The sequence below is a fragment of the Silene latifolia genome, chromosome 9 (genome assembly GCF_048544455.1).
Source record: "Silene latifolia isolate original U9 population chromosome 9, ASM4854445v1, whole genome shotgun sequence".
Lineage (NCBI taxonomy): Eukaryota > Viridiplantae > Streptophyta > Magnoliopsida > Caryophyllales > Caryophyllaceae > Silene > Silene latifolia.
This window is the reverse complement of record NC_133534.1, coordinates 59,707,822-59,734,539: the sequence shown is the minus strand read 5'-3', so window position 1 is coordinate 59,734,539 and position 26,718 is coordinate 59,707,822. Positions and strand designations below refer to the sequence as shown.

The 26,718-nt window shown below is 37.9% G+C and overlaps 2 protein-coding genes across 5 annotated transcripts; one reads left to right on the top strand and one right to left on the bottom strand.

Moving 5' to 3' along the window:
• Positions 1-3,319: 3,319 nt before the first annotated feature.
• On the top strand, positions 3,320-16,030 carry LOC141599818 (putative sugar phosphate/phosphate translocator At1g06470). 4 transcript variants are annotated; one of them, XM_074419941.1, is made up of 12 exons: positions 3,320-3,715; positions 9,052-9,221; positions 9,687-9,772; positions 9,883-9,932; positions 11,443-11,510; positions 11,866-11,966; positions 12,160-12,172; positions 12,458-12,642; positions 12,741-12,827; positions 13,781-13,875; positions 14,373-14,494; positions 15,615-16,030. In XM_074419941.1, the coding sequence occupies exons 1-11, from the start codon at positions 3,537-3,539 to the stop codon at positions 14,476-14,478; spliced, it is 1,140 nt and encodes a 379-aa protein (XP_074276042.1). In that variant the 5' UTR covers positions 3,320-3,536; the 3' UTR covers positions 14,479-14,494; positions 15,615-16,030. The 4 variants fall into 4 exon arrangements, with proteins under 4 accessions (XP_074276042.1, XP_074276043.1, XP_074276044.1 ...); XM_074419942.1 differs by lacking the exon at positions 15,615-16,030 and adding an exon at positions 15,452-15,587; XM_074419943.1 differs by lacking the exon at positions 15,615-16,030 and adding an exon at positions 14,584-14,898.
• Positions 16,031-17,961: 1,931 nt separating this feature from the next.
• On the bottom strand, positions 17,962-24,087 carry LOC141599817 (mitochondrial ATPase complex subunit ATP10). The gene is made up of 7 exons (XM_074419939.1): positions 23,873-24,087; positions 23,692-23,732; positions 23,536-23,599; positions 23,248-23,421; positions 22,475-22,546; positions 18,646-18,824; positions 17,962-18,494 (listed from the first exon to the last, which is right to left on the bottom strand). Exons 1-7 carry the CDS (start codon positions 24,011-24,013, stop codon positions 18,377-18,379), a joined length of 789 nt encoding a protein of 262 aa, XP_074276040.1. The 5' UTR covers positions 24,014-24,087; the 3' UTR covers positions 17,962-18,376.
• Positions 24,088-26,718: the final 2,631 nt, after the last annotated feature.

Below are 26,718 nucleotides of genomic sequence, written 5' to 3'. Positions count from 1 at the left end.
TTATTAATTTTTCACTAATAATGTCACTATTTATGCTATTTTTCTTCAAAAATCCATAAATCATGCAAAAAGACTTCAATATAGCCTATTATTTTACACACATCTTGTAAAATTGCATGTGACAACATACTAAATTTCTATGACCAGATTCGAAATATTTCTCATATTAACCTATTTTTCATCTAAATCCGATTTTTATCATAAAAAATCCATTTTTCGAGCATAAGAACTCATAAAATTATGAAAATTTCCAGATCATCTAAAACTAATATATGTGAAAACATATCCAAAAACCACTGGAAAATTCGAAGTTTAGCTAATTTTCGTCCAAAAATGACATTTTTATCATAAAAATCACATTTTAATGCCAATATTATATAAAATGAACAATAAAATCCATAAATTAACCAAAATATCCTAAATACATTTTAGGATCAGAAACTTTAACATGAAAAAATTAATTTTGTGATATATCATAATAACACAAATTATACAAGTTTTATATGTTAATCTTTATAACTCGGAAAAACTTTTAACCGATTTGCATGCAAACAACCATGGCTCTTGATACCGATTGATGGAAAAGTAGATCTATATACTCAACATATTCATATATGTTTTAATTTAATTGTCATAAAATTAAATGGTGGATCTTATGCATGCAAACTAATAAACAATATAAAGAAGAAACCATCATCTTACATTGTGATTTTCGGATTTATGGGCACAAGTGAGTTCACCTACTCACTTGTTCTTGAGCTTTCCTTATGGATGAACAAGATTCAAGTATAGAATCCCTCCCAAAAGCATATACCCAAGGAAACTCATAATTAACCAATATTATTTAGATCTAGTAATAATATTAGTTTTACTATAAAATTGACACAAAATAAATTGTATTTTGGCTCTTGAATGATTCGGTCAAGAGGGAGTATATGAGATTTTATTTCTCTAGAAAAATCACATATTGTAGAGATTATGCATTTTCTTACACTAGAAAATCATATTGTCAAAGGAATGAATAATAATGTGTAAGAAAAAAACTCTTCTCTCTTTTCTTGTGGAATGGCCGAAAAAATGGCCTTGGGTAGCATGCCCAATGCCTTTCATTTTTGCTCTTCTCAAAAGGTAGGTGTGCATGGCTACTACTTAGATATGATAATTGTGTTTTCCACTCAAGATAAAAACACAATACATATCTTACACTCCCTCCTCATTTTCGGTTTTAAGCATAAAATGGAGAATCCATTTTATTTTGTCATTTGTCAAATTTGTCACATGTAACATGTTACATGACATGTCACAATGTAATGTATTTTTAACATATTAAAAATCAACATACTCATAAAATATGTCATTTACAAAATCGACTAGTAATTCGTAATTACTTGTACCAAAAATGTTTCCAAAATTATAAACTACAACATTCTGTATTTATAATAATTTATTCATTCCGTTTCAATTGTTTCTGTAAACAATAATTTCATCTAAGTAATAAAATAATTCGATTACTTAGACCGTGTCTCATTTAATCATATTTACAATAAGATACGTAAATTATACTCACAAAATCATCCGTCAAATTTAAGCAATTTAATTAACTCGTATCGGTATACGATCAATTAAATAATCAATTAAGAGTATTTCCCTATAGGTATGACCTAAGGGGTCAATCGATCACCACCGTCCGCACGACGAATGTGTCAAACTCTAGTCGCCAATCATTACCGATATGTGTGGACCAGTTGACTGTAAAATATTACATCCCACATGTATTCTTAAAATGAGATTTAATAATGATATTTAAATCATGTGATCGCACTATTGTTGAGGACACATTTCCCAACAATCTTTTCCCCGTTTTCTAGACTTTGGTTGTAATAACCTAAATTTGTCTATTGTTGTATTTGTTTCTTTTCGTTAGTGGCACCAGCGTGCTATTCTTTAACTAGTAATTTTAAAAGTTTTTAAAATATCATAAATTTCCGCTTTAATTTATTAGTTATATTTTCCGCTTTATCGCGGGGTGTCATATATATAGGAGATTTTTCTTGAAACTCAGCTTTGTTGACGTCCTACTGTTTGGGTCTTTCCCCCTCTGAAATCTGTACCTATTTGTGATTTGGGTACAGTTGATAGGTACACTTGAGACGCTTCATAGGTGCATATTGGATCTGGAGTAGTACGAGCGAGAAAAGATTTTGAATAAAGAACCCCGTCTTAATTTGTTTATATATTCTTATAAGAATTATCGGATTTGGAATTTATTTATTGTTTTGAATTTTGCAAGACTGACTTAAGTATTCCGCTGTATCGTCTTGTTTATTTGATAACATTTTGAGACATATACTTTGTTTTAAAAGGTTGACTCTATATCTACCTTGCACTTGATTTAACGGCTAAGTGCAGAGTGACAGCGTTGGATTTTCTGTATTTGTTTTATTATTTTGTGGTTGAAAATTCAGGGCTGTTACCGTTATAATATATAGGGTACATTAAAGTATTGTGCTTATTTCACGCAAACACCTCATCTGTTATACATAGAATCTCAATTCTAGTATGAGAAAAGGTAGGTTGAGCAAAATCGGATATTCGACCCATATTTGAAATTTGATTTTAAAATTATGTCTTTTGGGGATCTAGATTCAGTTCCGATTAGTTCAAGTATTCTGTATCAGGAAATCCGAAGATCCAGATTTTAAGATCTGGATCTGATCCGGTTTAAACACAGAATAGAGTCAGTCTGGTCTGGATAATCTTAAAAGGACAACTTAGTCCATTTTGTAGATTTTTCATACCACTAAAAAAAGGTTCCATCTACTTAATACATGATAATGATAATGTCGTCGATAATTTACCAGTACCTCATGAAGTGATGATGACTGATGAGGATTAGGAATACCGAGTTGGAGAATGGCGAAATGAGAGTGAAATAGGCGATATTAGTGAGGGACCGAGTGAGGGTTTAGGTTTGTGTCTTATTGTGTTGTGTAATGTGGTTTGTGGTTTGTTTTATCTAAAATAATAAAAAAAAATCTTATATTGGATTGAGACGTACCGTGTGTACGGACTCTGTAAATTTGCCTAGTCGTTCCTGGTTTTTTATTTAAGTTTTTTGAAAATTGAATATCCAGTTTTAAATTTTTCGAACCACATCTGATCCAGATTAACCGCTAAAAATTAGATAAAAAAAATCGGATAAAAAATTTAGTATCGGATTTTTTTTTTCTAACACCAAGTGAAAGGCTAAGACCTACTAGGAGATTCGATCTCGAAATAACCAAGTGATCAAGTCGAAGTCTAACCCTCCCTTAAAGGCTAAGCAATGAACGACAACAAAATAGACGCACGAACCACGAGTGAATGAATTGAACCCACATCCGACTCCCGAATCCCAATTTCTAAAATCTCTCCTTCCTTAGATCCAATCTCAAATCTCCGAAATCCCTTTGTTCATCCAACAAATCCCTAAATTTCCCGTTTATGCAACCCTAATTGATTTATTTCAACATTGAATTTCCAGATTAATTCTGGAAATGGAGAAAGGTGATGATGTTGTGACAAATATTGGCGTCGATGTTCAAAGTTATAGACCTTTCGATGTGGAAGAAAGCGTTATAGTAGATAGTAATGATCCAAGTGTATCACCTGCTAATGTGCTCAAAACGCTGTTTTTCATCTGCGTTTGGTATACTTTCAGCTTGTTTTTGACATTGTAAGTCTCCTAATTCTTAATCTATTTCTATTCTTTTTTCACTTTATTACCTAATTTCTGCTTCTTTTTTATGCCTTCACTTATTTCGGATCATTTTTGTTTTGGTTATTTTAAGCTGGCAATGCATTAATTTATCTGGTTTATGCGTAATTCGAGCTTATGCACTGTGTTCTTTAGCTTGTTTAACCGTGTAAGGCATTATAAGTTGGGAGCATACTCTTGGCGGAGTTGAGAGTATAATCGCTTTTAGCGCAGATACGGATTGTTTGGGCATTTGTTAGTGTAGTTATATTGTACCTCTGCCTTTCAACCACCGGGCTCTACATTTTCTTTTTTAGGCCGTTCGAATTATTCTGCCCCCAATTTATCACAATAATCGCAAGAGTGTAAAAGTAGTTTAAGTGCAAAACCTGGATCCAAAAGCAAATGTAAACTACCTAATGGAATGGAGATCGTACTGTATTTGTTGATTTCATCTTTGAGGTTATGGCTGCCATGGTGTCAAAAGATGGATGGTTGGATGTACATATCTCTTGAGCACTCCGTGAAACATGTTCAGCATAAGGTGGCAGAAACCAATGGAGAGATATTTCCATGGATTGTTAATGAGGATTTAACTCTTCACACTTTCGAAGTAGCTTGTATATCAAGAATAAGTTCAGTTATAAGTTATATATACTCTGTGAGAGTTGATTTTGACTCTAGCTCAAGGATAAGGTGCAGGCTTTGGTAATCTGACGTGTCCTGTCTGTCAGTGACTGTACGAGAAACTGTCTGCGCACCCTCTTATTATAGGACTTTTCTCTGAAGGTAACAATACTAGTTATCTTATAATTTAATTTGTATCTGAGGTGTAGTTTGTTGAAAGTGGTTTTTAACGTTTTAAGACGAGGAATTTGGTGCAAACAAATTTCAATGATCAATTCAATGGTCAATAGACGTGTAGAGGACTAGAGGGTTTGTGGACCATTGTGGTATTTAAAGAATTGATTTCTGGTTTCATACAAAATGGAGAATTACTGAAAAGTCAAAATAAAGCAGAGGAGCAGCAATGAGGTTTTTTGTTGATGATTTTAAAGCTTTGAGGTTTATTTGAGTCAGAAATTAGACCATGTGCCCCTGCTCTGTGAAACAAACTATACTAGGTTTGATATGCTAAGAGGATTTTAGAAACTACCCCTTTTGTTGGAGACTTTCATTCGACCACTTTACATCATCATACGCAGAGTTGTATAAGTAGTTGGCAATAACTATTAAAGGATGCCTTGGGAGTGGCATTAAGCTTGCAAGCTATCGTGAGTGATCTTATCTGCAAAGAGAAGCAAAATTTAGTGCAAGTGAGAGTGCAGCACTTGCCTAGTACCCTAGTAAGCCACATTTTTGTTCCTTCTCACAAGGATTTCAGTTTAAAGAGGCACACTTCGGGCTCACTTATGCTCAACGTTCAGTGAGACACTAACCAAAACTCCTTAGAGTGCATCAGGTATGCCTTGCCTTGTGCACGACGATCAGCCAGAAATGCGCTCTGCTATGCAAATTCCGTATATTTTATTCTATTTCTTTTGTTTTACCATTCCCTTTGCTGGAGATCCTTATTTTACATCTTGGTACTTTTTAAAAGTCCAAAAAGGAGTTTTACTAAATATTTTACATCGGGAATAAATTTATTTACTTTTCTAAAAACGGTGCGCCTCGTGTTTATGAGACGTGCCTTCACCTTGCACCTTGTTGCTCGGGCCCTCATTGCCTAAAAGTGCCTCCACTCCTGAAGCTAAGACGAGGATAATGCTTCATGTGAGTCATTTTCGTTTAATTTATTTGGGGATCTTCTGTTTTTGATGTAGATTTCTAACTAACATATGAGGTAAATCAATTACAACTCAATGGGCTGTCAACATCGCTTTGACAATGTATTGAACTAGCGGAGGTTGTAACCTTGCCATAGACAGAGGCGATTTCAAATAGACCATACTGGATAATGTATGACTATCTACTACATAAGTTATGAAGCCTCCAGGGTTTTGCAAGCCATTCCGAGCTAGGTTATCTGGACTCCATCAGAAGTAGATGGATAAGTCACACGATATCCTAGGTTAAAAAAATGCGCCTTAGATGATGCACTAGCCAAAACGCCAGCATTTTAGGTTTGCTTTTTAGACACGGCTCACCTAACGAAGCTCACTAGTACGCAACTACGCACTTTCCATATATATTTTTCTTCTAAATCTTTAATTATGCCTTCTATTTTCCTAATTATTCCCAACTTCTACTCCTTTTCATGTAAGCAAACTTGAAAATTCCTTAAAAGAGTATTGTTGCCCAAAATAATATTCGGTAAATACAAATTTGTTACTAAAAACTAGTGGAGATCCAGTGCGATTCCACGGTTTTTTAGATGTTAATGTTAGAGATTGGAACAATTAAATTATTAGTATCTAGTTCCATTAGGAAATAAAGGATAACTATTGGTAGTGTTTACTGGTTAGGTATTGAGAGTCGGAAAAGAGAAAGTTCAATAGTTTTACCCGAATAAGATTGTTTTACTAAAACTAATTTCTCAACTTTGGTTTTAAGAATGATAATATTGTATCGTTACAACCACTAAAGACGTGCACACTAAAAAAAGACATTATACAGATATGAGGTTAAAAGATTAAACGATAAATGTGAATATAAATGTTTAGACAATATGGAGAAGTTATGGTATATATTAAGTTTTTTTTTTTTTTTGGGTACAAATGAGGTGCAAAGCCCCGAAGAATTAATTATTAGCTATTACACGAGGAGTAGCGACCCCAAAAATATCCTCCCGAAGGATCGGACGTAGCTCAATAAGAGGAGCATCTAGGTGCGTAGGGATGGAGCTCAAAGTGACCCCATAATTTGCTAAGAAAGCAGCGGCTCTATTAGCTTCTCTATAAGTGTGTTCCAGCTTGACTATCCACCTCGCTTCTTTTATCAATTCTTTGCAACGTTTGACGATGAATTTGAGACTATTACTGACTAGCTGCTCTTCCATGATAAGCTTAACACAAGGGTTGTTGTCCATATTAACAAGGAGCCTTGTTAACCCGATAGCTTTAGCTCGTTCTAAACCGGTGAGGAGAGCCAATAATTCCGCTTTCATAGAGGTACATAATCCACACGAAAAATAATAGGTTGTGATAAAATTACCTGTTTCATCTCTAAAGATTCCACCTCCACCGGCCAATCCGGGATTTCCTTTAGAGGCCCCATCCGTGTTAAGTAAAGTCCACCCTTGAGGTGGGGGGTTCCATCGAACAAAAATTTCCACGTGAGAATTTCTAGATTGTGGTATAAATATGTTAAACCTGTCGAAAGCTTTCTTTGTCGTCTCAAATTGTTCTCTCTTCCAAACACGGCATTATTCCTCCGTTTCCAAATCCACCAACAGTAAAATCAAAATAAATCAGCCAATCTTGCTCGGAAGTAGTGACCTCGTTGCTGGCATTCATGGATAACCAATTAGAAAAAAGGAGGATTATATAACGAGGTGCAGTTAATGTCGATACCTATAGCGTCCCAAATTTGCTTCAAAACGGGGCATGAGCGAAGCAGGTGATCGGTTGTTTCCTCTACATCGTTGCATCTTGGATACAAGGGATCATCAGCCATATTCTGTATTACCCTGTTAACATTGACCATCAGACGACCATGACCTACGAGCCAAAGAAACATACGTACTCTTTGCCGGACGGGAAGGCGCCATATAGTTCGCCAGTTGATGGATTCTGATGGATTCAATAGCTGTAGCCGTAGCAGGAACCGGGTCTCGAAGGTATAAGGGAGAATTTTCCGGATGACGTACCTTGCCAATATAGAGTAGCGTATGAATCCGGGTCATTGAATAGCGAGATTGACGCGATCTTTTGAAGTATATTCTGGGGCAAAAAATTTGAAAACAAGTCCCATTTCCAACCCGAGACTCCGCACCACATATCGCTTACTGATGCCCCAAGAATATCCGCGGGTATAGGAGCTATAGCGTGGTCACTTAGGCATTCTCCATCCATCCAAGCATGGTCCCAAAAAAGAGTTCGCCGACCATTTCCTACGGCAGTGGCAGCCCCTCTGACAATTGTTCGTGACTGCGATGTTGTACCGGCCCATACATTAGACATGTTATTCTTTGGCTGAAAAATGTCTATATCACATCGATTGTTACAATACTTAGCCCGGATGACTCGTGACCAAAGACTTCCAAGTTCTGTGTACACGCCACCCAAGTTTTGTAAGAAAAGCCGCGTTAGCTTGCCTAGCTGACATAAGCCCCAGACCACCAATGGATTTCGGTTTTTGCACGTTTTCCCACAAAATAAGTGTTGAAGATACATATTGTTCGTAAGTTTTTCATATTAGAAATAGCCTCACACTATAGATATTGTTCATAAATAATGTCAATTAAAAAAATGTACGACGTCTAACAAATAATATATTAACTTAAAAATTATATAATTTAGCGTAAACATATTACTATAAAACGACCTATAACAAATATCAACGATAATTTTTGGTATATATTGTGACTATAATTAATACTCCGTACAATTCCATTGGTGTAAATGATTTGAGCATATAAGTAATTTTACGGAATAGAACTAAGTGGGGCAAATATTGGAATATTATTGTGTATTTTATTTGTCATCAATAATAATGGGGACCAATGAAATTTGTTAAGTTTGTACTTTGATAATGTTTGGTAAAATTTGCTATAGTATATTTAGAGAATCAAAAAGAGATATTAGTGGAGCCAATTAATGACACTTGGTCCAATTTCATAAGTCAGCACATAGTTGAGCGGCAATTTTCATTACTCATCACACTTGAGCGGGATAAGCTAGGCGGGAATATTAGAGTTCTATTAATCTTTTAGTTAATAGGTACATGGCGCCTCGCTTGCAAAAGGCGTGCGCTTTCGCCTTGTGTCCCGCAACTCGACTCCTGAGTGCCTCAGTGCGCCTCTTCAAACTAAGCACATATTGACCGGTTTATCATTGATGAGATGTTTATAGTGCATCATTACTCGGAAACTTCTCCATTAAAATACCCGTCAGATAACAATGAGGTCAACATAATATTTTGCTGCTACCGGAGACACTATTAACATTATTTATGTACATAAATGAATCTTGAGCGCTTGATCCATATAGTGTTTCATGCTGACATGGTGCTATGAGGCTACACTACTGTTGTCTACCATAGCTATCGCCTATAGCTTTATGTTCATTTGGCACATTGAAAGCTTTCTACCAGATTATATTCATGGTTGTTATGATTTGATTTCCTTCTAAAGCCGTGTCATTTTGTGCTAATAGGTACAATAAATCTCTTTTGGGAGATGATATGGGGAAATTTCCTGCTCCCTTATTGATGAATACATTTCACTTCTCCATGCAAGCTGTTTTATCTAAGGCTATCACTTGGATTTGGTATGAAAGATTTCATAAAGGCTCCCGCATGACCTGGAGAGATTACTTTACCAGAGGTATGCAATTATCTTAAGTGTAAATTTATGCAAATATTGACTTTTTGTCTTATGTGATTTGGTCGTCTTTGGATATTGCTTTAGGGATATTGTTCAGTCGTTTGTTTGGATAGCAGCTTTAGTATCATAGTTGGAGAAGCTAATAATGCTTCAAAATTAAAAGTGATACACCCTAAGTAGTACTTCTTCTAGGAGGTTCTATTTGTGGTCGGATCAATCAGAATTTTGTAAACTATCTAATAGGATCCTTTGTAACTTTGTTTTGACAATAATATCATATGTAACTATCTTAGCTGAAAATTATGCTAAATTCTAGTTTTATTGTGTGTTCTGACATTTCATATAGCTGAATATGGCGCAGTTTGTCTTAATTTCAATGTTACTATATTCGATTGACTGAATAGTATTTCTGCTAGTATTGACTTCGTTATAGCTAATGCTACAGATGGACTTTGCCTTTCACAGTTGTCCCCACGGCTCTGGCAACATCACTGGACATTAATCTGAGCAATGCATCACTTGTCTTTATCTCAGTGACATTTGCTACGATGGTTGGTTTTGTATTCCTATATTTTTTGTTTGCAGTAAGAAATTCATGTAAAGCATAGAAGCATACACTGAACACTGATTTTATTTTATTTTTTTTGCTTCCATTTTTCAGTGCAAATCTGCTGCTCCAATATTTCTTCTCATCTTTGCTTTTGCTTTCAGGTACTTTTTCTAACTACCCTCACCTTCCATTCTACTGTTATAATGTGTTTCTTTGCCCTTGCAAACTCAAAACTTTATCTTATTCTTCTTCTATTTTGAACCTGGATGCTATGGATTCTTTTGTGATTTTTCGATCAGTGATTACCCTATGTCAAATTGCTGCCCATATGAAGATTTCACATTGCAGAATGTCCTTTTCTAGTCCTTTGTGAACAAGTATCCTTGACATAACTTAATTAAGAACAAATAATATTTAATAAGAACAAATAATATTTAACAAAACATGTCATTCATCTACAATTTACTCTTGACTTCTGCCCTTCAGCTTGGTTTTTATTCACCTTGAATTTTTGGTCAAAAGAATCATTATGAGCATGAAACATGAATAGTATCTGTTGGTCACTGACACTAAGTTACTGTGCCAACTTGCTAGCGCTAGCACGCCAGCAGCATTCAGTCATTAAGTTCAGCAGCCTTGTTTAAGCCTACACATGCCTGTAATCTTCCCAGCCCTGCTCAATCGATGGACATAAGCGATGAGACATCCCTCTTTGTAAAAAGAAGTTTGAAACTCTTCTTTTCTACTCTGCACCATCTACTCTTCATTCCCATTAGTTTACTTCGTTTCTTGTTGATAACGTATCAGAGCCTCCATGCAGTCTCCGTTCCTTGTTAATTGAGACCCCTAGTCTATCCATGTGTTGCACGTTTGATAAAAACTTGAGGATCCTCAGAGGATGAATATTCACTGTTTGTCTCCAGTCTATCCACTTCATCTTCTCAAAGCTTTATTAAGCTTTTGGAATCAGCTGCGTTACTACGATTTATCTCATCTAATCACTGTTCAGAAGTTCTGGTGTGGTAGTAAACATCATCTCCCATCCTTTGTTATGGTTTGTGGCGACAAGCTGCAAGGCCTGATGCGTGAGACGAAGGCATGTGCCTCACAGACACAAGGCACATTTTTTTTGCAAAGAAATTTGTATTTTTTAAAAAAAAAATGGAACTTTGTGCAACAATACTCTTTTTTATATTTCAAGTTTCAATGAGGCTAACATGTAAAAAGAGCATAAATTAACGATAATTTGGCAAAGTAAAAAGCATAGTAGCAGATGTAGAAGAAAATAATTATGGAAGTTCCATACTAGTGTGTGACGCTAACCACAACCTATCTACAAGGCACACTTAAAGGGCTAATGCTTCATTCAGTCTTTGGCTTTATCGCGGCCAAGGCACACTTCAAGTGCTAATGCTTCGTTGATCTGCTGTCGGGGTTCAACTACTGCTGTCTCTTGTGCTGAAGAAATGAAAATTTAAATTGTCTTTTTATTTGAGATCCGGTTCATTGGGCCTAGCACTCCGTCGTGGATATATGTTTCTTTTTACTGCTGTTTTGCGTCAGGTTATGGATCACTATATTTGTGGTTCTAGAATATTGATTTTACTTGCTCTTGTCATTCTTTCGCCAACTAAAATTCTGATGATATTGTCTTTTGCTGGGTTGTACCAGGCTGGAGTCCCCAAGTCTTAAGCTTTTTGGAATTATTCTAGTCATCTCATTTGGAATTCTGTTGACTGGTATATGCTGCTACATTCTCAGGATCTATTTAGCTGCTCTCGCTGTATTCTTGAATGTGGTACATGTGTAAGAGTTATACATGTGAAAGTAGAGGATCTTCGTTTAGATTTTTCTTATCAAAAAATAAAGTTTGCATTTTAAAGCTGGTCCTAAATTTCTAGAGAAGGATATCTAGGGTGTCATATCTCATGTGTATGCAGAGAGTTTATCACTGTCTTTGGGTTATACATGCCTGTGCATGTATACTGGTCAAATGCATGCTATGAAAGAGTTCCAAGTCTTTTCTGCTGCCTCAGCTGCTTCATGTTTCCTGGTAAATGACACTACTGAACAATTTTTTTTTGTATCTGGCAGTTGCAAAGGATACAGAGTTTGAGTTTTGGGGATTTATTTTTGTTATGCTTGCTGCCGTTATGTCTGGATTTCGCTGGTGTATGACACAGATTCTTCTCCAGGTGTGGACCGTTCCTCATTTATTTGTATGATTACGGATTATAGGCTACTCATTGTGTCGAAGCTCTGTTTTTTTTTTTTTTTTTTTTTTTTTCTTTTGTGAAGATTTGCTATTTCAAGCCTAACCTTTCGGCCTTTTGTTGTACATTGCTGAATCCTCTGTGGTTATGGTTGCTGCCTTCTATACTGCTGAAGAAAGAGGCATATGGTAAGCACCATAATTTTTTCATAAACTGATTAACAGCCGAACAAATTGTAAAGCACTCCGGCGCTTGTTCATATTCGTGAACTCCTTTTCTGGTTCCTCTTGATATACTCGTATATGTGTTGTGTCAGTTAAGTACTATGCTGTTGTTTTTCTTAGTGTTTTTCAAAGTTGCTCTGGCAACTATCATCCAAGTCATGTTTGCTCTGATAGCTATATAGATTTTGTTAATAAGAAATCAATATTATGGGAACCACTGAAAGTGTGTGCTAAATGAATGCTTTCCAGGACTGAAGAATCCACTCACATTCATGAGTTATGTGACCCCTATTATGGCAATTGCAACTGGCTTGATGTCTCTTCTGCTGGACCCATGGGATGAGTTTCGTACAAATGTGTACTTCGATAGCCCTTGGCACGTCATGAAAAGTTGTCTATTGATGCTTTTTGGTGGCACTCTGGCTTTTTTCATGGTAATTTGTGATCATTAATATATGCTCTTTTGTCTTAGAGTTTGCACAAGTAGGTCACTATATCTGCAATCTTAGCTTCTGATTCATTGTTATTGTAGGTGTTAACAGAATATGTATTAATCTCAGTAACCAGTGCAGTGACGGTAACTATTGCGGGGATCGTCAAGGAGGCTGTCACTATAGTTGTATGACTTCTTTCTCAGAATCTATACTCCAAAGTAACCTCGTAATATATGACATGGGATGACACTGGCTGCCTTGAATTCTTCATTTAGCATGCTTATATATATTGTTCTCCTCTGCAATTGATGATGAAAGTACCCCCGTTCTTTCGCAAGTCACTGTTGGTTAACTAGCAAAACCAAGTGCTTTTGTTGTTGTTGTTGTTGTGAGCTAGCGTAAATTAGCAGTGTTCTAGGCAATTTCAAGGGTGACAAGATCTTTAACTTGTCTATGATTTAGCAAGGGTATCTTCAGTTCTAGCAGATTGTACGAATGAGCAAGCTAGTGGTGCTATCATGTATTACTTACTGAAAATGAAATTCACATGCAAGTTTTAGTTTTCTAGACAATTAATTATATGTCATCTGCCTAAAGCATTGTGGCAAAAAGGTGCACTGAATGAAAGATACTGAGGTCGTAAGTATCCTTATGCAAAGAAGTGCGAAATCAATGGTAGTTAGATATGATCTTTTACTTTATACATGTTTAGTGAAAGATTCTAGTTGCCTGTAGTTCACTCCACTGACCATATTGGTACACAGAACATCTCATTCTTTCAATTCTCGCCCTCTTACCTAGTTGCTAATTCATGAAAAATCTAAGTCACAAAGTTCAAAAGTTGCAACTATTAAAGCCTTAGTATCCTGTCTAATCGCTTGTAAGATTTAAGTAAATACTTTTTCTTTGAACATTCATCAAGAATATCTTCATTTTACTACTTATGCTTGAGACACGAGAATTGGCTGCACAACAGCTGATCTGATCAGTTCTTTCATTACTCTCTTCCTTTGTGTAAGCTCTGTTAAATGATTAATGTGTAGTTGAACCTCTTTGGCCAATAGAAGGTGTATTTGCTCTCTAAGAGACTGTTTGAAGGCGTCTGGGTTCGCTAACTGATGTTCCGGGTTTCATGCAGGTTGCTGTATTTTACTTCCATGATGAATTTACATGGTTGATAGGGATTGGTCTTCTTATTATTATGGTTGGTGTCAGTTTATTCAATTGGTACAAGTAAGTATCAGTATGCATGGACCCTTTTCTTTAGGTTGTTGCAAGCATTGGATTTTGGCATCTGCTGTGAAATGTTCATGAATTGAATCCGCTCCTGTTTACCCATTCAGTGTTCTTTTTTTGCATGAAATTTGTGCATTTCTCAGAATATTATTCGTGATGATGGAATATTTTTTGACTGTTTTTTTCATAAATGAACTCAGCAAATGCTACTAAGTGATTTTTTGTTTATGCTATGGTTATCATGGGACTCTGTCCATATGAATTCAAAGATACATCGTTCTTTTGGAATCAACCTCTGTTTTTTTCTGGGGAAAGTCAGCGTACATTGGACTCTAATAGAGGAATTCTGGTAGTGATGATGATGTTCGGCCTGAACTTGTCTAAAAGTTTTGAAAAGATGCAACTTGCATTTACTTTTTTGCTTCTTACAACTATCAAGCAAAACATATTTTGGTCTGTGTGGCCCTCTCAGTTTCTTCGTGTTTTCTGTATAGATATCAAAAGCTTCAGGAAGGTCAAAGTAATGCAATTCCTGGAGAAGGCTCCATTGCAGCTAATGCTTCTGCAAAATATGTCATTCTTGACGAGGAAGATAATTAGAATGATTTTCAATGAGGTATGATTTTCATCAGTGAAATCCCAACTCATTTTTCACATTCCTTATCGCGACATTGTACGCCATTTGATATTTTTGTACTGTACTAGGTAAGAGTTCAGTGAGAAAGTGCTACTGCTTTCAATCTGTTGCAATACACAAATAAAACACAGAGAGATGGAGGGAGGGAGGGAGGGGTGAAATAACTCGTTGGATAGGTTAGGTTGAGAGGAATGAGAGCTTAGCCTACTCTTTTCTTCCTTTACAGTCTTATATAGTTTTATGTAAGCTTGTTATTACATGGCGTAAGCCAGTGCCTCTTACTTTTTAGTAGGATTCGCCTATGTAGCATTCTAGTCTAATATACCAATGTTTGTAATAGAAAAGCAGGTTCAAACCTTGATAAAGGCTATTTTATTTCATTTTTTAAAGCAAATTAAAGTTCAAAATTGCAGCTAATGGAAATCAATCGTCGGATGTTTGGGCTCTTATGTGCCATTGAGTATTAGTTATAGGAGCTGTGCGCCCCTCTGTGTGTAATTGGGCCCCTTAAAATTGGGGGCCCTGTTCTGTGGAAGGGGTTGAACGCCCTCGACTCAACAATGAACCCTAATTGAAAATTGAAGCAATTAATCTATTTGGGAAGAAGTGGCATCATATTAGTTGGAGCAACTTATCCTATGCCACGAGCCACAAAATTATCACATATATAGTCGGAGTCATGGCACTTTTGTGAGACATTCTAGTCCACGTTAGTTCTCCAGGAGACGGCTACATCATTGAAAAACCTTTCAAGAAAAACCAAGTTGCTGTTTCAGACTCTTTCTATATTTACTGGTCTTTGTTCATTCGTTGCAATTTATTTAGTCTTGTTACACATTATTAGGTTTCTGAGGGTAGCTTACAGAGTATTTTCCTTATTATCAGCTCTTATTTTTTGTATTCGTGCTAAAAGAAATTGATGATTTTATAACCTAGATCTCAAGCTTGAGACCTTGTGAATGCAGCGGATATTAAAACTCAGGACTTAGGGGGAGTGCTTTAGTTCCCTCTTTTTTGAGAAACTATTTTTAAAATGTTGTTCGGTAACATTGCCTGATTTACAACTTCACTGAAGCATCTTGTTTTTAGGGAATTTCAGGAGGATATACTTTTGGCAAAATAGTCGGCTTCTGAAATTAGACCTTAGTTATCACATTTTGGGGACTCCCAATTACAGTACTGTATCCATTTAACTCCAGTCATCTTCAACGTTGCTGGAGGAACCGTGAAGGTCTTTGCACAAGTGGGTGCGGCTATCCTTTTTATATCATTACAAAAGAAGCTACTGGTGTCATTTTTGCTCGTCATACTAGGATGTTGTATATGTACTATTAGTCTACTTGAGACACTACTTCTGGAAATTCCCCAATTGATTATGTTGTAAGCCAAATTTTGTACATTAGCACAACCCATTTTGATTGGTTTGTGAAATGAATTCTTGTATATTTCAATAAATGTGTGAGTGTTATCTATCTGTGTAATGAAAGACATTGCCAAGGGTGCGTTTCTTTTGTTTCCATAGGACACCAATTCAATAAGTCCCCTATCATTGACTTGCTAGATTTTGGGTTCTTTTGGCATATTCGTTAGTTTTCGGTTACAACAGGTGACCAGTCTACTGGTCCATTTTTTTTTAAAAAAAAAACAGTGATGTAATTGAATCTCTAACGTCGTCAATTATTGTTCCTCCGATGAATAAGCTTGTTGATCCATTAATGGAGGCAACATTGACATTGTATGTGTATGCGAGATGTATTGAATTTCAATTAAATAGAAGTTTAAGCCCTATAATTTGGTTAAATTAACAAGTAAAGCATAACATGGAACCTTTTCATTGATATTTGCAGAAGAAACGACAAAACTGGTGGAAGAGGGGGTTCCGAGGATGGGAGTGTTTTCTTGGGTGGGATGATGGTTATAATTAAATCTAGCAAACCGGGAGGGTGTGTGTTGAGTGCGAGTCGACTGTCGAAAATGTTTTGACCTGGTTCGATTCCTGCTGGATGAATGAAAAACATGAAGAATAAGAAAGAGAATCCGGATCACATGATAGGACTGTCCCTTCTCGAAAGATATGAATGCCGCTCTCTATACATGTATTTTCAGCCTGGACTCTCGAATCTTTTGCAAATTCTGCAATGAAGCCTCTACTGATACTGAGATTTCAGCTGTGAAGAGGACAATTCCTCCCTCCATTCTTTCCCGCCGCCTCCGCCTGACCATTGCTTTGGGGGTGGTCCGGTCGATCATTCCGCTGGCATCTCGCGGATTTTGCACGTTGAACTGAAAGCAAGGCAAGTGCTGCCCCCAAACCCCGATCTATTATTATAGGCGGCTCGCCGTTGTTATTAAGGCGCGGTTTGGCCCCTAGCTTTTTGTGGGCATGCCCAGGATCTCGGCACCCCTCCCACCTTTCGGCGAGTCATGTCAATTTCAAATTTGTAAGAATTCGGGTCAAGTTGGGTCACTTTGGGTTCAGGTCATTTTCGGGTCAATTATTATTAACTTAATTACGCCTAATGACACTATTGGGTCACTTTGGGTTTAGGTCATTTTCGGGTCAATTATATCAAGTTAATTACGCATAATGACCAGTGTAACAATAAACATTCAGGTTGAGTCATCATATTGGCTAGGTTAATTCAAGTTACGGGTCAACTTCAAGTCCTCAATTCGTGCGTTAGCTCAGGTACGGACCGGGTTATTCTGGTCGAGTCATTCTAGTCGGGTCAATTTGCCAGTTCTAGTTTGTGGTGGTTGGGGATAGGATTCCGATGAGTAGGGTTAGAGCTGTGCGGATGTTGGCGTTCAATTGGGAAGGACGCCGATGAGTGGGTGGCAAGGTCACGACACCAATGAGGGGCTACCTATGTGTGGGGCAGAGTTGGTCGTGGGTTATTAATTTTTCCGTTTTTTGCTGAGTTAGAGGTTACCATTAGATTGTTACTAGCGGGGTAAAAAAAAACAATTTGGGTTTCATTCAACATGATTTTGGGCACTACTATACTATTATAACTTGGGTTGTTTTCCCGTAGATAATCGTAAGTGCATTTTCGAATTAGTGTTTTTGGAATGGATTATATTAGGAGGTTTCCAATCGGGTAAAGACGAGTCAAATTCAAGTTGGTCCATAATCCAGGTCAAGCTTGGATCTGGTTGTATCGATTCTTTACGGTTCTAATTGGCTCTAAATCAGACCAAGTCGGCTTTATCATATGATGAAGGGCTGAAAGCATACACAAACAAATCATATGATACCATTTTTGGATTAAAACTAAACACGGCAAAACACATCCGCCCCAAATAGACCGACCCAAATAGCTAAATATCTAATAGAGTGACCCGAATATTTTTTGTCGCATGTTGACCGTTATACCTAAATATCTTGATAATAACACCCACTGACACACCCACACCCTACCCATTAACCCATTTGTCAGGTCTAATCCAAACACTTGACAGATTGTATCTCACAAAAGAGAAAACAATTCATATTTGTGTATATCGTACACAAGTGATCCGTACATATATTTCTGAAAAAAACAAAATTCCTTGAGAAATTTCAGAAGTTATCGTAGCAAGGACGAGAATTATAAGATTATAGCAGACACAAATAATCCTTGTGTTGCTATAATTTTTTACTTTAGCCATATCGAGAATACAAAAGGCTCGGCATTTCCCCATCAACCAGAAATGGTTGTTATCAGAGCATTTGTCAATTTAGTGTTATAAGAGAAACGAAAATGATTATTGATGGATACTCAATACCTTGCTCAAGCATTCCCTTGTTTCCGCCTGTAGTTATGATATATTGTGAAGCATCGGCATTTCATCTACTGTCAGAAACTAGAACCTTAGGGCTCATTTCTTATTCAGTAACAGAGACGTGCAAGATAGAAGCGAAGACAACTCTTCTTCCGTTGCAGTGCCAAATCCTTGCCATCTTATTCTGCCGAAGTTGTCGAGCAAGAAAATGTACCTGTGAAAATCGGTACAAACCAATTTACGATTTAATTATATGAACTATATACAAGTATTTTGGAGGTTCCACATGTAAGAAGTTGAGAATGTCTCAACTGGAATCACTGAGTTAAAGAGATTCTAGTTCTACATCCCGAAAATTTGCTTACCCAGTTAACAGGTTCAAGATCTTGAGTTCCTTTCTGAAATAGTAGTGATCACCAAACGAATAAACACATTGTCTCTGAAGTGCACCTGTTTGATTAAGAGGGCTCGATTTCTTCATCATCCGGAGTAAGAGCTGCTTTACAGGTTTAAGTGACAGGAACCAAGAGTCCACGAAAGACACCTGAATGACATGTTAACTCATTTCAGATACAAGACCGACAATGTCTCAAATTGGAGTAAATAACTCCTTAAAACGCGAAAGTTGAAACTAAGGAAGAAAAACTAGCTAGCTACTTGTCCTTTATTAAACATGTGACGGAAATAAACTTGGGTCATGCCATCAAGACAATACTTTATGGTCAGAAAATCCACCCTGGTCCTTTTTTAAATAAAGGGGTGAGCTTTACAGGTTTTCAATTAGAGACTGGTAATCTTGACACGAGTTACTACGGGATCACACAGTTGTCTTAATAGGTAGCTTCATCTAACTATAAGATCCGGAAAGAACATCTTAGCCAAACATTCATGTAGTGTTTTTAATTTTCATATGAAGTAGCTCCGCTCCCTACAAGATACCTTAAAGAGAGGATGCATTATTAATTACAATTGTTTGCTTGTTTGGGGATTTCACGGAAAGGGAACAGGAACGCAGACCTCTCATTCTTTCTTTGAGGGTTTAGTTGATAGTGTTACGGGCCTTACGGCACATGGTGGTAATGAACAATGTTATTTCAACATGGCAGTCTTCTGGCGTGTCGCGTGTCGACACCAAATGACACGCGACACGACACCAGACACGCGTCAGATACAGCATAATGTGGCACGACTCTGACAAACTGAAGTTCTAAAACCAGAAGAGTGTTATGGACATTGGATAAGTAATAATGCATCCCCACATTTCCTTATATGCGATACGAATTTCCGTGTGAAATACGTACTTGATCGGGGTCAGCCAAAAAATGAAACCATATACCCGGTTTCAATTTTTCAAAAAGAAAAATAAAAAAATGTCAAAAACCTATATTTGTCCTTGAATTTATCAGTCCCTCCCTAACCCAAACACTAATCAGCCCCTCATTTTCTGTCACCACAACACAAATCCCTAAAACAACCGCACACTCCAAGCGACGCACTCCGTTAACAACCCAAACCTAAAATGCACCACCAGCAACACCTACACCCACCATAACTCCTACCCACCGCATCGAACACCACCTCAAGGTTCCCACCCCTACGCTCCAATCGTTGACACACCACATCAAACACCACCACCATAACAAGCAACCCACCTACTAATGAATGAAAAAAAAATCAACTGCGAATTGCATGCGAGGTGGAGAGTGGTTCAACCGTCGTCGATAGTGGCTCTAGGGTTTGGTGGCGGTGGTATGGGTCAGTTGGTGGGATGATTATAGTACGTGGTGGATCTTAGGAAGTCAGTAGACATTATCATTTTTTGTTCTTAATTGTGCTGGTTTCTTGTTCTTAATTGTAACAAACTATGAACAGCTGCTTAGATTCGGAACCGTATACCCAGAATCTGTGTATCCGGCTTTCCTGGGTACCCAAAAACCATATACACGGTTAAACGTATCGCATCTGTATACTTAATTTTACGACTGTTGAAACCATATGTCCGAAACGGTTTTGAAACCGTATCGAGTATACGGTTTTGCTCACCGCTACGGCTCCACCACATGTCCTGGTGCTAGCAAACCAAACCCCGTTCATTATCGACCCAGCACAATGGTACATTATTAATCTATGACCAAGAACCACCTCTCCACTACTTCTGATGAGGTGGGAATCACACCCTATTTCCATTTATGCACCATTAATCCATCCTATTCCCACCATCGGCCCATCGCCGGTCTAGCTCTATTACCATCATTGAACAACCTCTCGGACTTGCCACTACCACCAAACAATCCTTCCACACACAGATCTCCCACCTCTCATACCAAGCACAAAAAAGGGGCAACTATGGATCTCTCATCCCCAAAATTTTAAACCTTCAAGAACAGTGGGTTAGGTAAGTGGGAGGGTAGCAGCGTTAAACATAATGGCTACATCAAGCACGGCAGTGGAACTTTCATCATTTTGCTAAACAAATTAAGAAAAAGCATTCTCATTGTAGTGTTTTAACGGCTAAACAAGGCCCTCCTACAGTCAAACAATATCTTTATATGGATAAAATTTGGCAAACCCCATCCCAGTGTATGCTACTTGTAACAACTGTGTACACAAACAGCTAGCCTCCTGTTTGGCTCAGTTAATTACTTCTTCACTTGCCATGTGCATTGTCAGTAGTCAGTGAGCTAAGAATATACCACTAGACTGAATGCCACACCACCATCTTGAAGATAAGAACTTAAAACAAAGATTATATTATAGGCATCATTTCTCTGAAATGCTCAAGGGACGAAATCCTTGATGACAAGCAAAGAGAACCTTATTGAGATTTCAAGTATTTGACAGTATCATCCCTACAAAACAAAGTACCTCAAAAAATCTTTCCAGCATCCATATCCAGCCTAAAAGGCCTTAACGTTCGACAGAGGTTCGCCCTTCCACTCAACAACTTGTGAGCACAGAGCACATAGACCCCATTAACAATCCTACATATACGACACCTTAGTAGAATCAACCTATGTTGCAACTCCCAATCTCACATTAGAAGCGCTGCAACTTTGCAAGAGCACTACAAGAATATACGGCTTAACAGAAGAATACAGGGAAGAACACCAAACCTAACTTGCTAAACAATTTGGTGGAGGGGGCACCTGCTGAATACTGACCACTAGATAATTTTACAATTTGTTTTGATGATAGCAAATCCTAAAATGAGATAACATAAAAGCAACTGATGCCCTTAGCCAATGTAAGAAGGAAACTCTTGAGATTCAAAAGAATGTCTGATAATTTAATTCCTTCAGAAAAGCGGGAATTTCTCGACAGCCTAATACACCTCTACAATTACTTTCTCTCTGTCATATTGAAACCTCTAAATGTAATGCGTAAGGAATTCAACCTCATAACCATGATGCACCTCTTGATCTTTGAAGACTAATCAGTCAGAACTACAAGACAAGAACCTTGTGAAAATAAGCGAGTAGATAAACCCGTCTTTGTATTTTTCCAACACATATCACACACATTTAGGAACTTCAGGTTTGCGCCGTTGAGAAACAGTTTGATGTTAATTTAATTAATGATATCCCAAAGAACCTCGTAACATAGGAAAAACTAGTCCCCCTAAGAGACAGCGGTTAACAACAAAAAATGCACAAGTAATTAGTCTTCAGAGACTAACATATACATATCTAGTGAAATGCCCAGTATCCAACATTAGAAGCAAGGAAAGTGACTCATCGTCTCATCCATTTCATATTATAATCAAAAGGAGATCTCAAAATTCCCCCGAAAAATGATCATGCCATCATGTGAAGTGGAAAGATCATGCGAGACAATAAGATAGAGAAACATGTGTCACAATTCCCAATTACTTGCTTCTTCCTAGAATTAACACATTCTCCATTTCTCGGTATAAGCTTTGGGTAGTAGCATATAAAGTCCAAATTATTTGGTGCCTTGGCAAGTCGGCTCTAACTAAAAACAACAAAGACCCTTTTAGGAATGAAGAAACTTGTAGCAAGATGGTCTCCCCTCTAACCAACCCGCGACCATATGAAATGTCATGATTTTCCAACAGGTTCCAAACATGGCCGAGAGACATGGCAGATTTTGCATGGATTGTGACCAAGTGCTTATTTATCATGGTACAAGATCTCCAATTTTCTGGTTAAGTAGAATGGCGTTAATGCAATTTACCTCATAGATGTGAATATTGCTAGAGTCGTTGAAGGCTTCATGAAATGCTTTGCTCCAAGAATCAACCATAGCCTGTAAGATAACATTTCATCAAAGCTGGGCGGACCATGGAGCATGTCAAACAGCCCAAGAGTAAAATACAAAATAAGAGTTTTGCCTTGAAAAGCTAGGCTTGAATAAATCAGTGATAAGTAAGCTATAAATCGTAGTCATGTGAATCAAAGAAAATACAAGGTTGCAAAGTGAGCATCACATAACAAAATGTTCATAGAAACCATCTCAAAGGCGAAATGTAGTGTGATAAAATCCAAACTCTCAACTAAAAACAACCAACAGAATTGAGGACTTTAACATCAAAATCAATTTTTGACATTCAAAAACAACAGAACACTTGCAGTACTCAAGGCAATGCATTCTTTACTTTCAAAAACAGCTAACTTCAACAAAGTACATTCAGGCACCAACCAAGTGAATCAATATATCACTGTTAATTCAAACTAACAAGAGCGACAACTACTAGAACTTCCATTCATAATTTTATTTCAGCATCAGTAATGGCTTAGTTAGTAAGCAAGTTTACAATTGTGTCTCATTCTATAAAATTTTCATCTGAACTTCTGCAGCTGCAAAGTTTTCCAATTAGCCTATATGACTATATCTAAAATCCTGTGAAACAGCATCCAAGAAATACGCAGCATATAATTTAAGTTACTAATAATTGACAATAGGAACACAAAAAACAGAAAATGACATAACAGGCACAAAATCGAAACCTGAGAATTAGCACGAAACGTTAGACAAAGTAATGTGGCCTTAGGTTGATCCCCCGCAATGCCATCTGAACCAAAGGGCAGCTTAATTGTTTTGCCATCTGAATAACTAGCTTCAAGAGTCGGAAACTTGACCGCTGTGGCAGCAGGAATTATTGCTTGATTTGCGACGGCAATCTACGGAAACAACAAAAGAATCCATATAAGCAAAAATTGGGAGCTACCCAATTGAGAATTATTTAAAAGAAGCAAAGAAAGCAACAAACTTTGAGATTGTAATAAAGTAATAACCTTGCCACCGTGTTTTTTGAGATCAGACATATCAGCAAAATAACCTCTACTCATCTCATCTTTACTGCATTACAGTAACAAAAAAAAAAAAGGAGAATTAGTATTCGGATAAAACACAAGAGACAGTACTGAAATGTTAAAAAGTGAGAAACATACAGTCGAGCACGTTCTTTGTCAATAGCATCTTTACTTCCCATCTGAAGTAAACCAACTCCCCATGAAATAGCATTACTTAATATCAGTTGACAGCATATATAATAAGGTAAATAAATGATTGAGACGGAGGGAGGGAGGGAGTAATACGGAATCAATCGATAAGAGAAGGGAAGCAACCAACCTGGTAGATGTCAAGAAAGCGGACGGAGGTGGTGGATTGTGAAAATGGGATAATATTTGCATGATTGAATCCAGTAGCAGAGTTCAGAATGTATCTCGTTGCAATCTGCGATTTCTGTGAAATTCCCTTTAACCTCAACATTTTTTGCTTTCCTTTTATTTGCTTTTCAAATTCATTATTAATTTTGACCCGGTACAGACGAGAAACCTTAACAAGTTTTATTCACAGAAGACGTGATATAGTCCAATGGTAACAATTGTCCGCCCGGAAATTGGACCAGACTGGACCGAAATTTTTGGAACCTGAAAATCGAAATTTTGTGTAACAGGTCCAACTTTTTTTAGAATTCAATTTTATTCCGGATTAATTTGGAAAAAAGACTAGAATTAGTGTTAACCTTTTTTTCTTAGATTAATTTAAGTTACTCGAGAAATGTTATTTAGAAATGTTTAGTTTATCACATGTTACACCTCACCTTACCCTAACATATTTCTTCATTTTAATAGTATCATTATTATTATTATTATTATTATTATTATTATTATTATTATTATTATTATTATTATTATTATTATTATTATTATTATTATTATTATTATTATACTAGGTAGTATCCCGCGCTTCGTGTCACGGTCCGAAACTTTGAGTCGGGGCGTGACGCGCACTTTTGTTTAAACACTCGACAAGAATGAAAGCAAGAGCGTTAGGCACTAGTGTTTGTCAAGCACTAGGCACTCGTAATCGGTCTCGGGTTGTGGGTGTCGGAATCCTAGTCTCGATCGACACACACGGGCTTGTTATAGTGAAGTGAAGGCAAGAGTCGTTCACAAGAAAGCAACAACAAGCAATAAGAAGGCAACTTGGTGGGAAGCAGATGTTTGATTGACTAGTACTCCCCAAAGAGGGAAATTTGATAGTTACATCCTGGTAGCAGGAAACATTGAAAGTGCAGAATAGCGATACACCCATTTAGGGAAAGAAAAAGCTAATGCTAACTATGCTAAACTAGGAAAGTATTTACTAAAAATATACAAGAGGAAATGAAACTACATAGCATAAATAAAACTAAGGGTTCGACGTGTACGGATCGTCACACTCCCCCCCCACCTAATCTGTTGCCGTCCTCGGCAACGCTGGAACACTTCAAGTCTTCAAGGCTGGATTAGTCGTCTGATGTTGCTGGAAGTTGATTGGAACGAATGTTGGCGCGCTTTCTCTTGTTGCGGGTTGGATCTTCAGGATCTGGATGGTACGGCTTCAAGCAGCTCACATGGAAGACCGTGTGACACTTCATCCAGGCAGGGCGGTCAAGCTTGTAAGCAACTTCCCCAATCCTCTTGATCACTTGGATGGGGCCTTCATACTTTCGCACCAGCCGCTTGTCTCTTCCCCTAAGAAATCTCATCTGCTCCTTATTCAACTTCACCATGACCATGTCGCCTACCTTGAACTCTCTTGGCCTCCGGTTCGCATCTGCCCACTTTTTCATGCGGCGGGATGCCTTCTCCAAGTAAGCGCGAGCAATCTCAGCATTGACATTCCATTCTTTAGCAAACTTGTGAGCTTTCTTCGTCCGCCACCACCATAGAATCGCAAATCGTGGGAGGCAATAACGGTTGTTGACCTGTGACAAGCTCAAACGGGCTCTTATTAGAAGAGGAGCTCGTTTGAACATTAAAACAGAACTGGGCAACATCTAGGAGGCGCACCCACTCCATCTGGGTCGCGCCCACAAAATGTCTCAAGTACTCTTCCAACATTCTATTGAATCTTTCCGTCTGGCCATCTGTTTGAGGATGGTAACTTGATGACATCCGAAGTTTAAAGCCCAGGAGCTGAAACAATTCTCCCCAAAATAGTCCCGTGAAGCGAGTCACGATCACTGACTATACTTTGAGGTAGTCCCCAATATTTCACAACATTCTTGAAGAACATCGTGGCCGTCTCTTCAGCACTGCACGTCTTCGGAAGGGGAATGAATGTGGCATACTTCGAGAAGCGATCCACAACGACAAGGATCACATTGAGAGCCCCTACCTTCGGTAACCCAGATATGAAGTCCATCGAGATACTTTCCCATGGACGAGTTGGTACCGGTAAGGGATTTAGTAGCCCCCCCCCCCCTCGGGCTTCTGTTTCTCTCCCTTGTCTAGTTGGCGATCGATCGACGGTCTTTGTGTACTCCATTACATCATCCTTCATCTGCGGCCGTAGTAGCTTCTCTTGAGGCATAAGGTTCTCTCGCCACCCCGGATGACCCGCCCACAATGTATCGTGGCACTCTTGCAAGAGAATCTTTCGCAGCCCTGCCGCTTTTGGAACAAAGATCCGATGTCCCTTCGTGAACAAGAGGCCATCCTCCATCCAAAATTTGCGAGTCTTCCCTTCGATGGCTAATTGTTTCAGATTCCTTGCCACCGGGTCCAGGTCGAGGTGCTCTTTCACTTTAGCCTGAATGTCGGTAGCCACTATGGTGGTAGACAAAAGAGAAATCGTGTGCAATGTGGCCAAATCACATCTTCGGCTAAGGGCATCAGCGACTCTGTTTGCGGCTCCTGGTCTATAAGCGAATTCCACATCGAACTCTGCCAACAATTCTTGCCATCTAGCTTATCGGTTGTTCAGCTTGGGCTGAGTCAAGAAGTGAGATGCTGCGGTATTATCAGTCTTGACAACGAACTTTGATCCCAAGAGATAATGCCTCCACCCCCGCAAGCAATGAACAATAGCTAGGAGTTCTTTCTCTTGTACCGCATAACGAGTCTCGGCTCCATTAAACTTTCTGCTTTCGAAAGCCACAAGGTGACCCTCTTGAGTAGCACCCCCCCCCCGAGGGCGTAATCAGA

Bases quoted from the DNA above. Each gene is read 5' to 3' on its own strand.
- LOC141599817 (XM_074419939.1), bottom strand. From the start codon at position 24,013: ATGTTGAGGTTAAAGGGAATTTCACAGAAATCGCAGATTGCAACGAGA. The intron at 23,733-23,872 runs GTTGGTTGCTTC...GGTTTACTTCAG, and splicing joins GCTTTCTTGACATCTACCAG to ATGGGAAGTAAAGATGCTAT. The intron at 18,495-18,645 runs GTAAGCAAATTT...CGATTTTCACAG, and splicing joins ATCTTGAACCTGTTAACTGG to GTACATTTTCTTGCTCGACA.
- LOC141599818 (XM_074419941.1), top strand. From the start codon at position 3,537: ATGGAGAAAGGTGATGATGTTGTGACAAATATTGGCGTCGATGTTCAA. The intron at 9,222-9,686 runs GTATGCAATTAT...TGCCTTTCACAG, and splicing joins GAGAGATTACTTTACCAGAG to TTGTCCCCACGGCTCTGGCA. The intron at 13,876-14,372 runs GTAAGTATCAGT...TTTTCTGTATAG, and splicing joins AGTTTATTCAATTGGTACAA to ATATCAAAAGCTTCAGGAAG.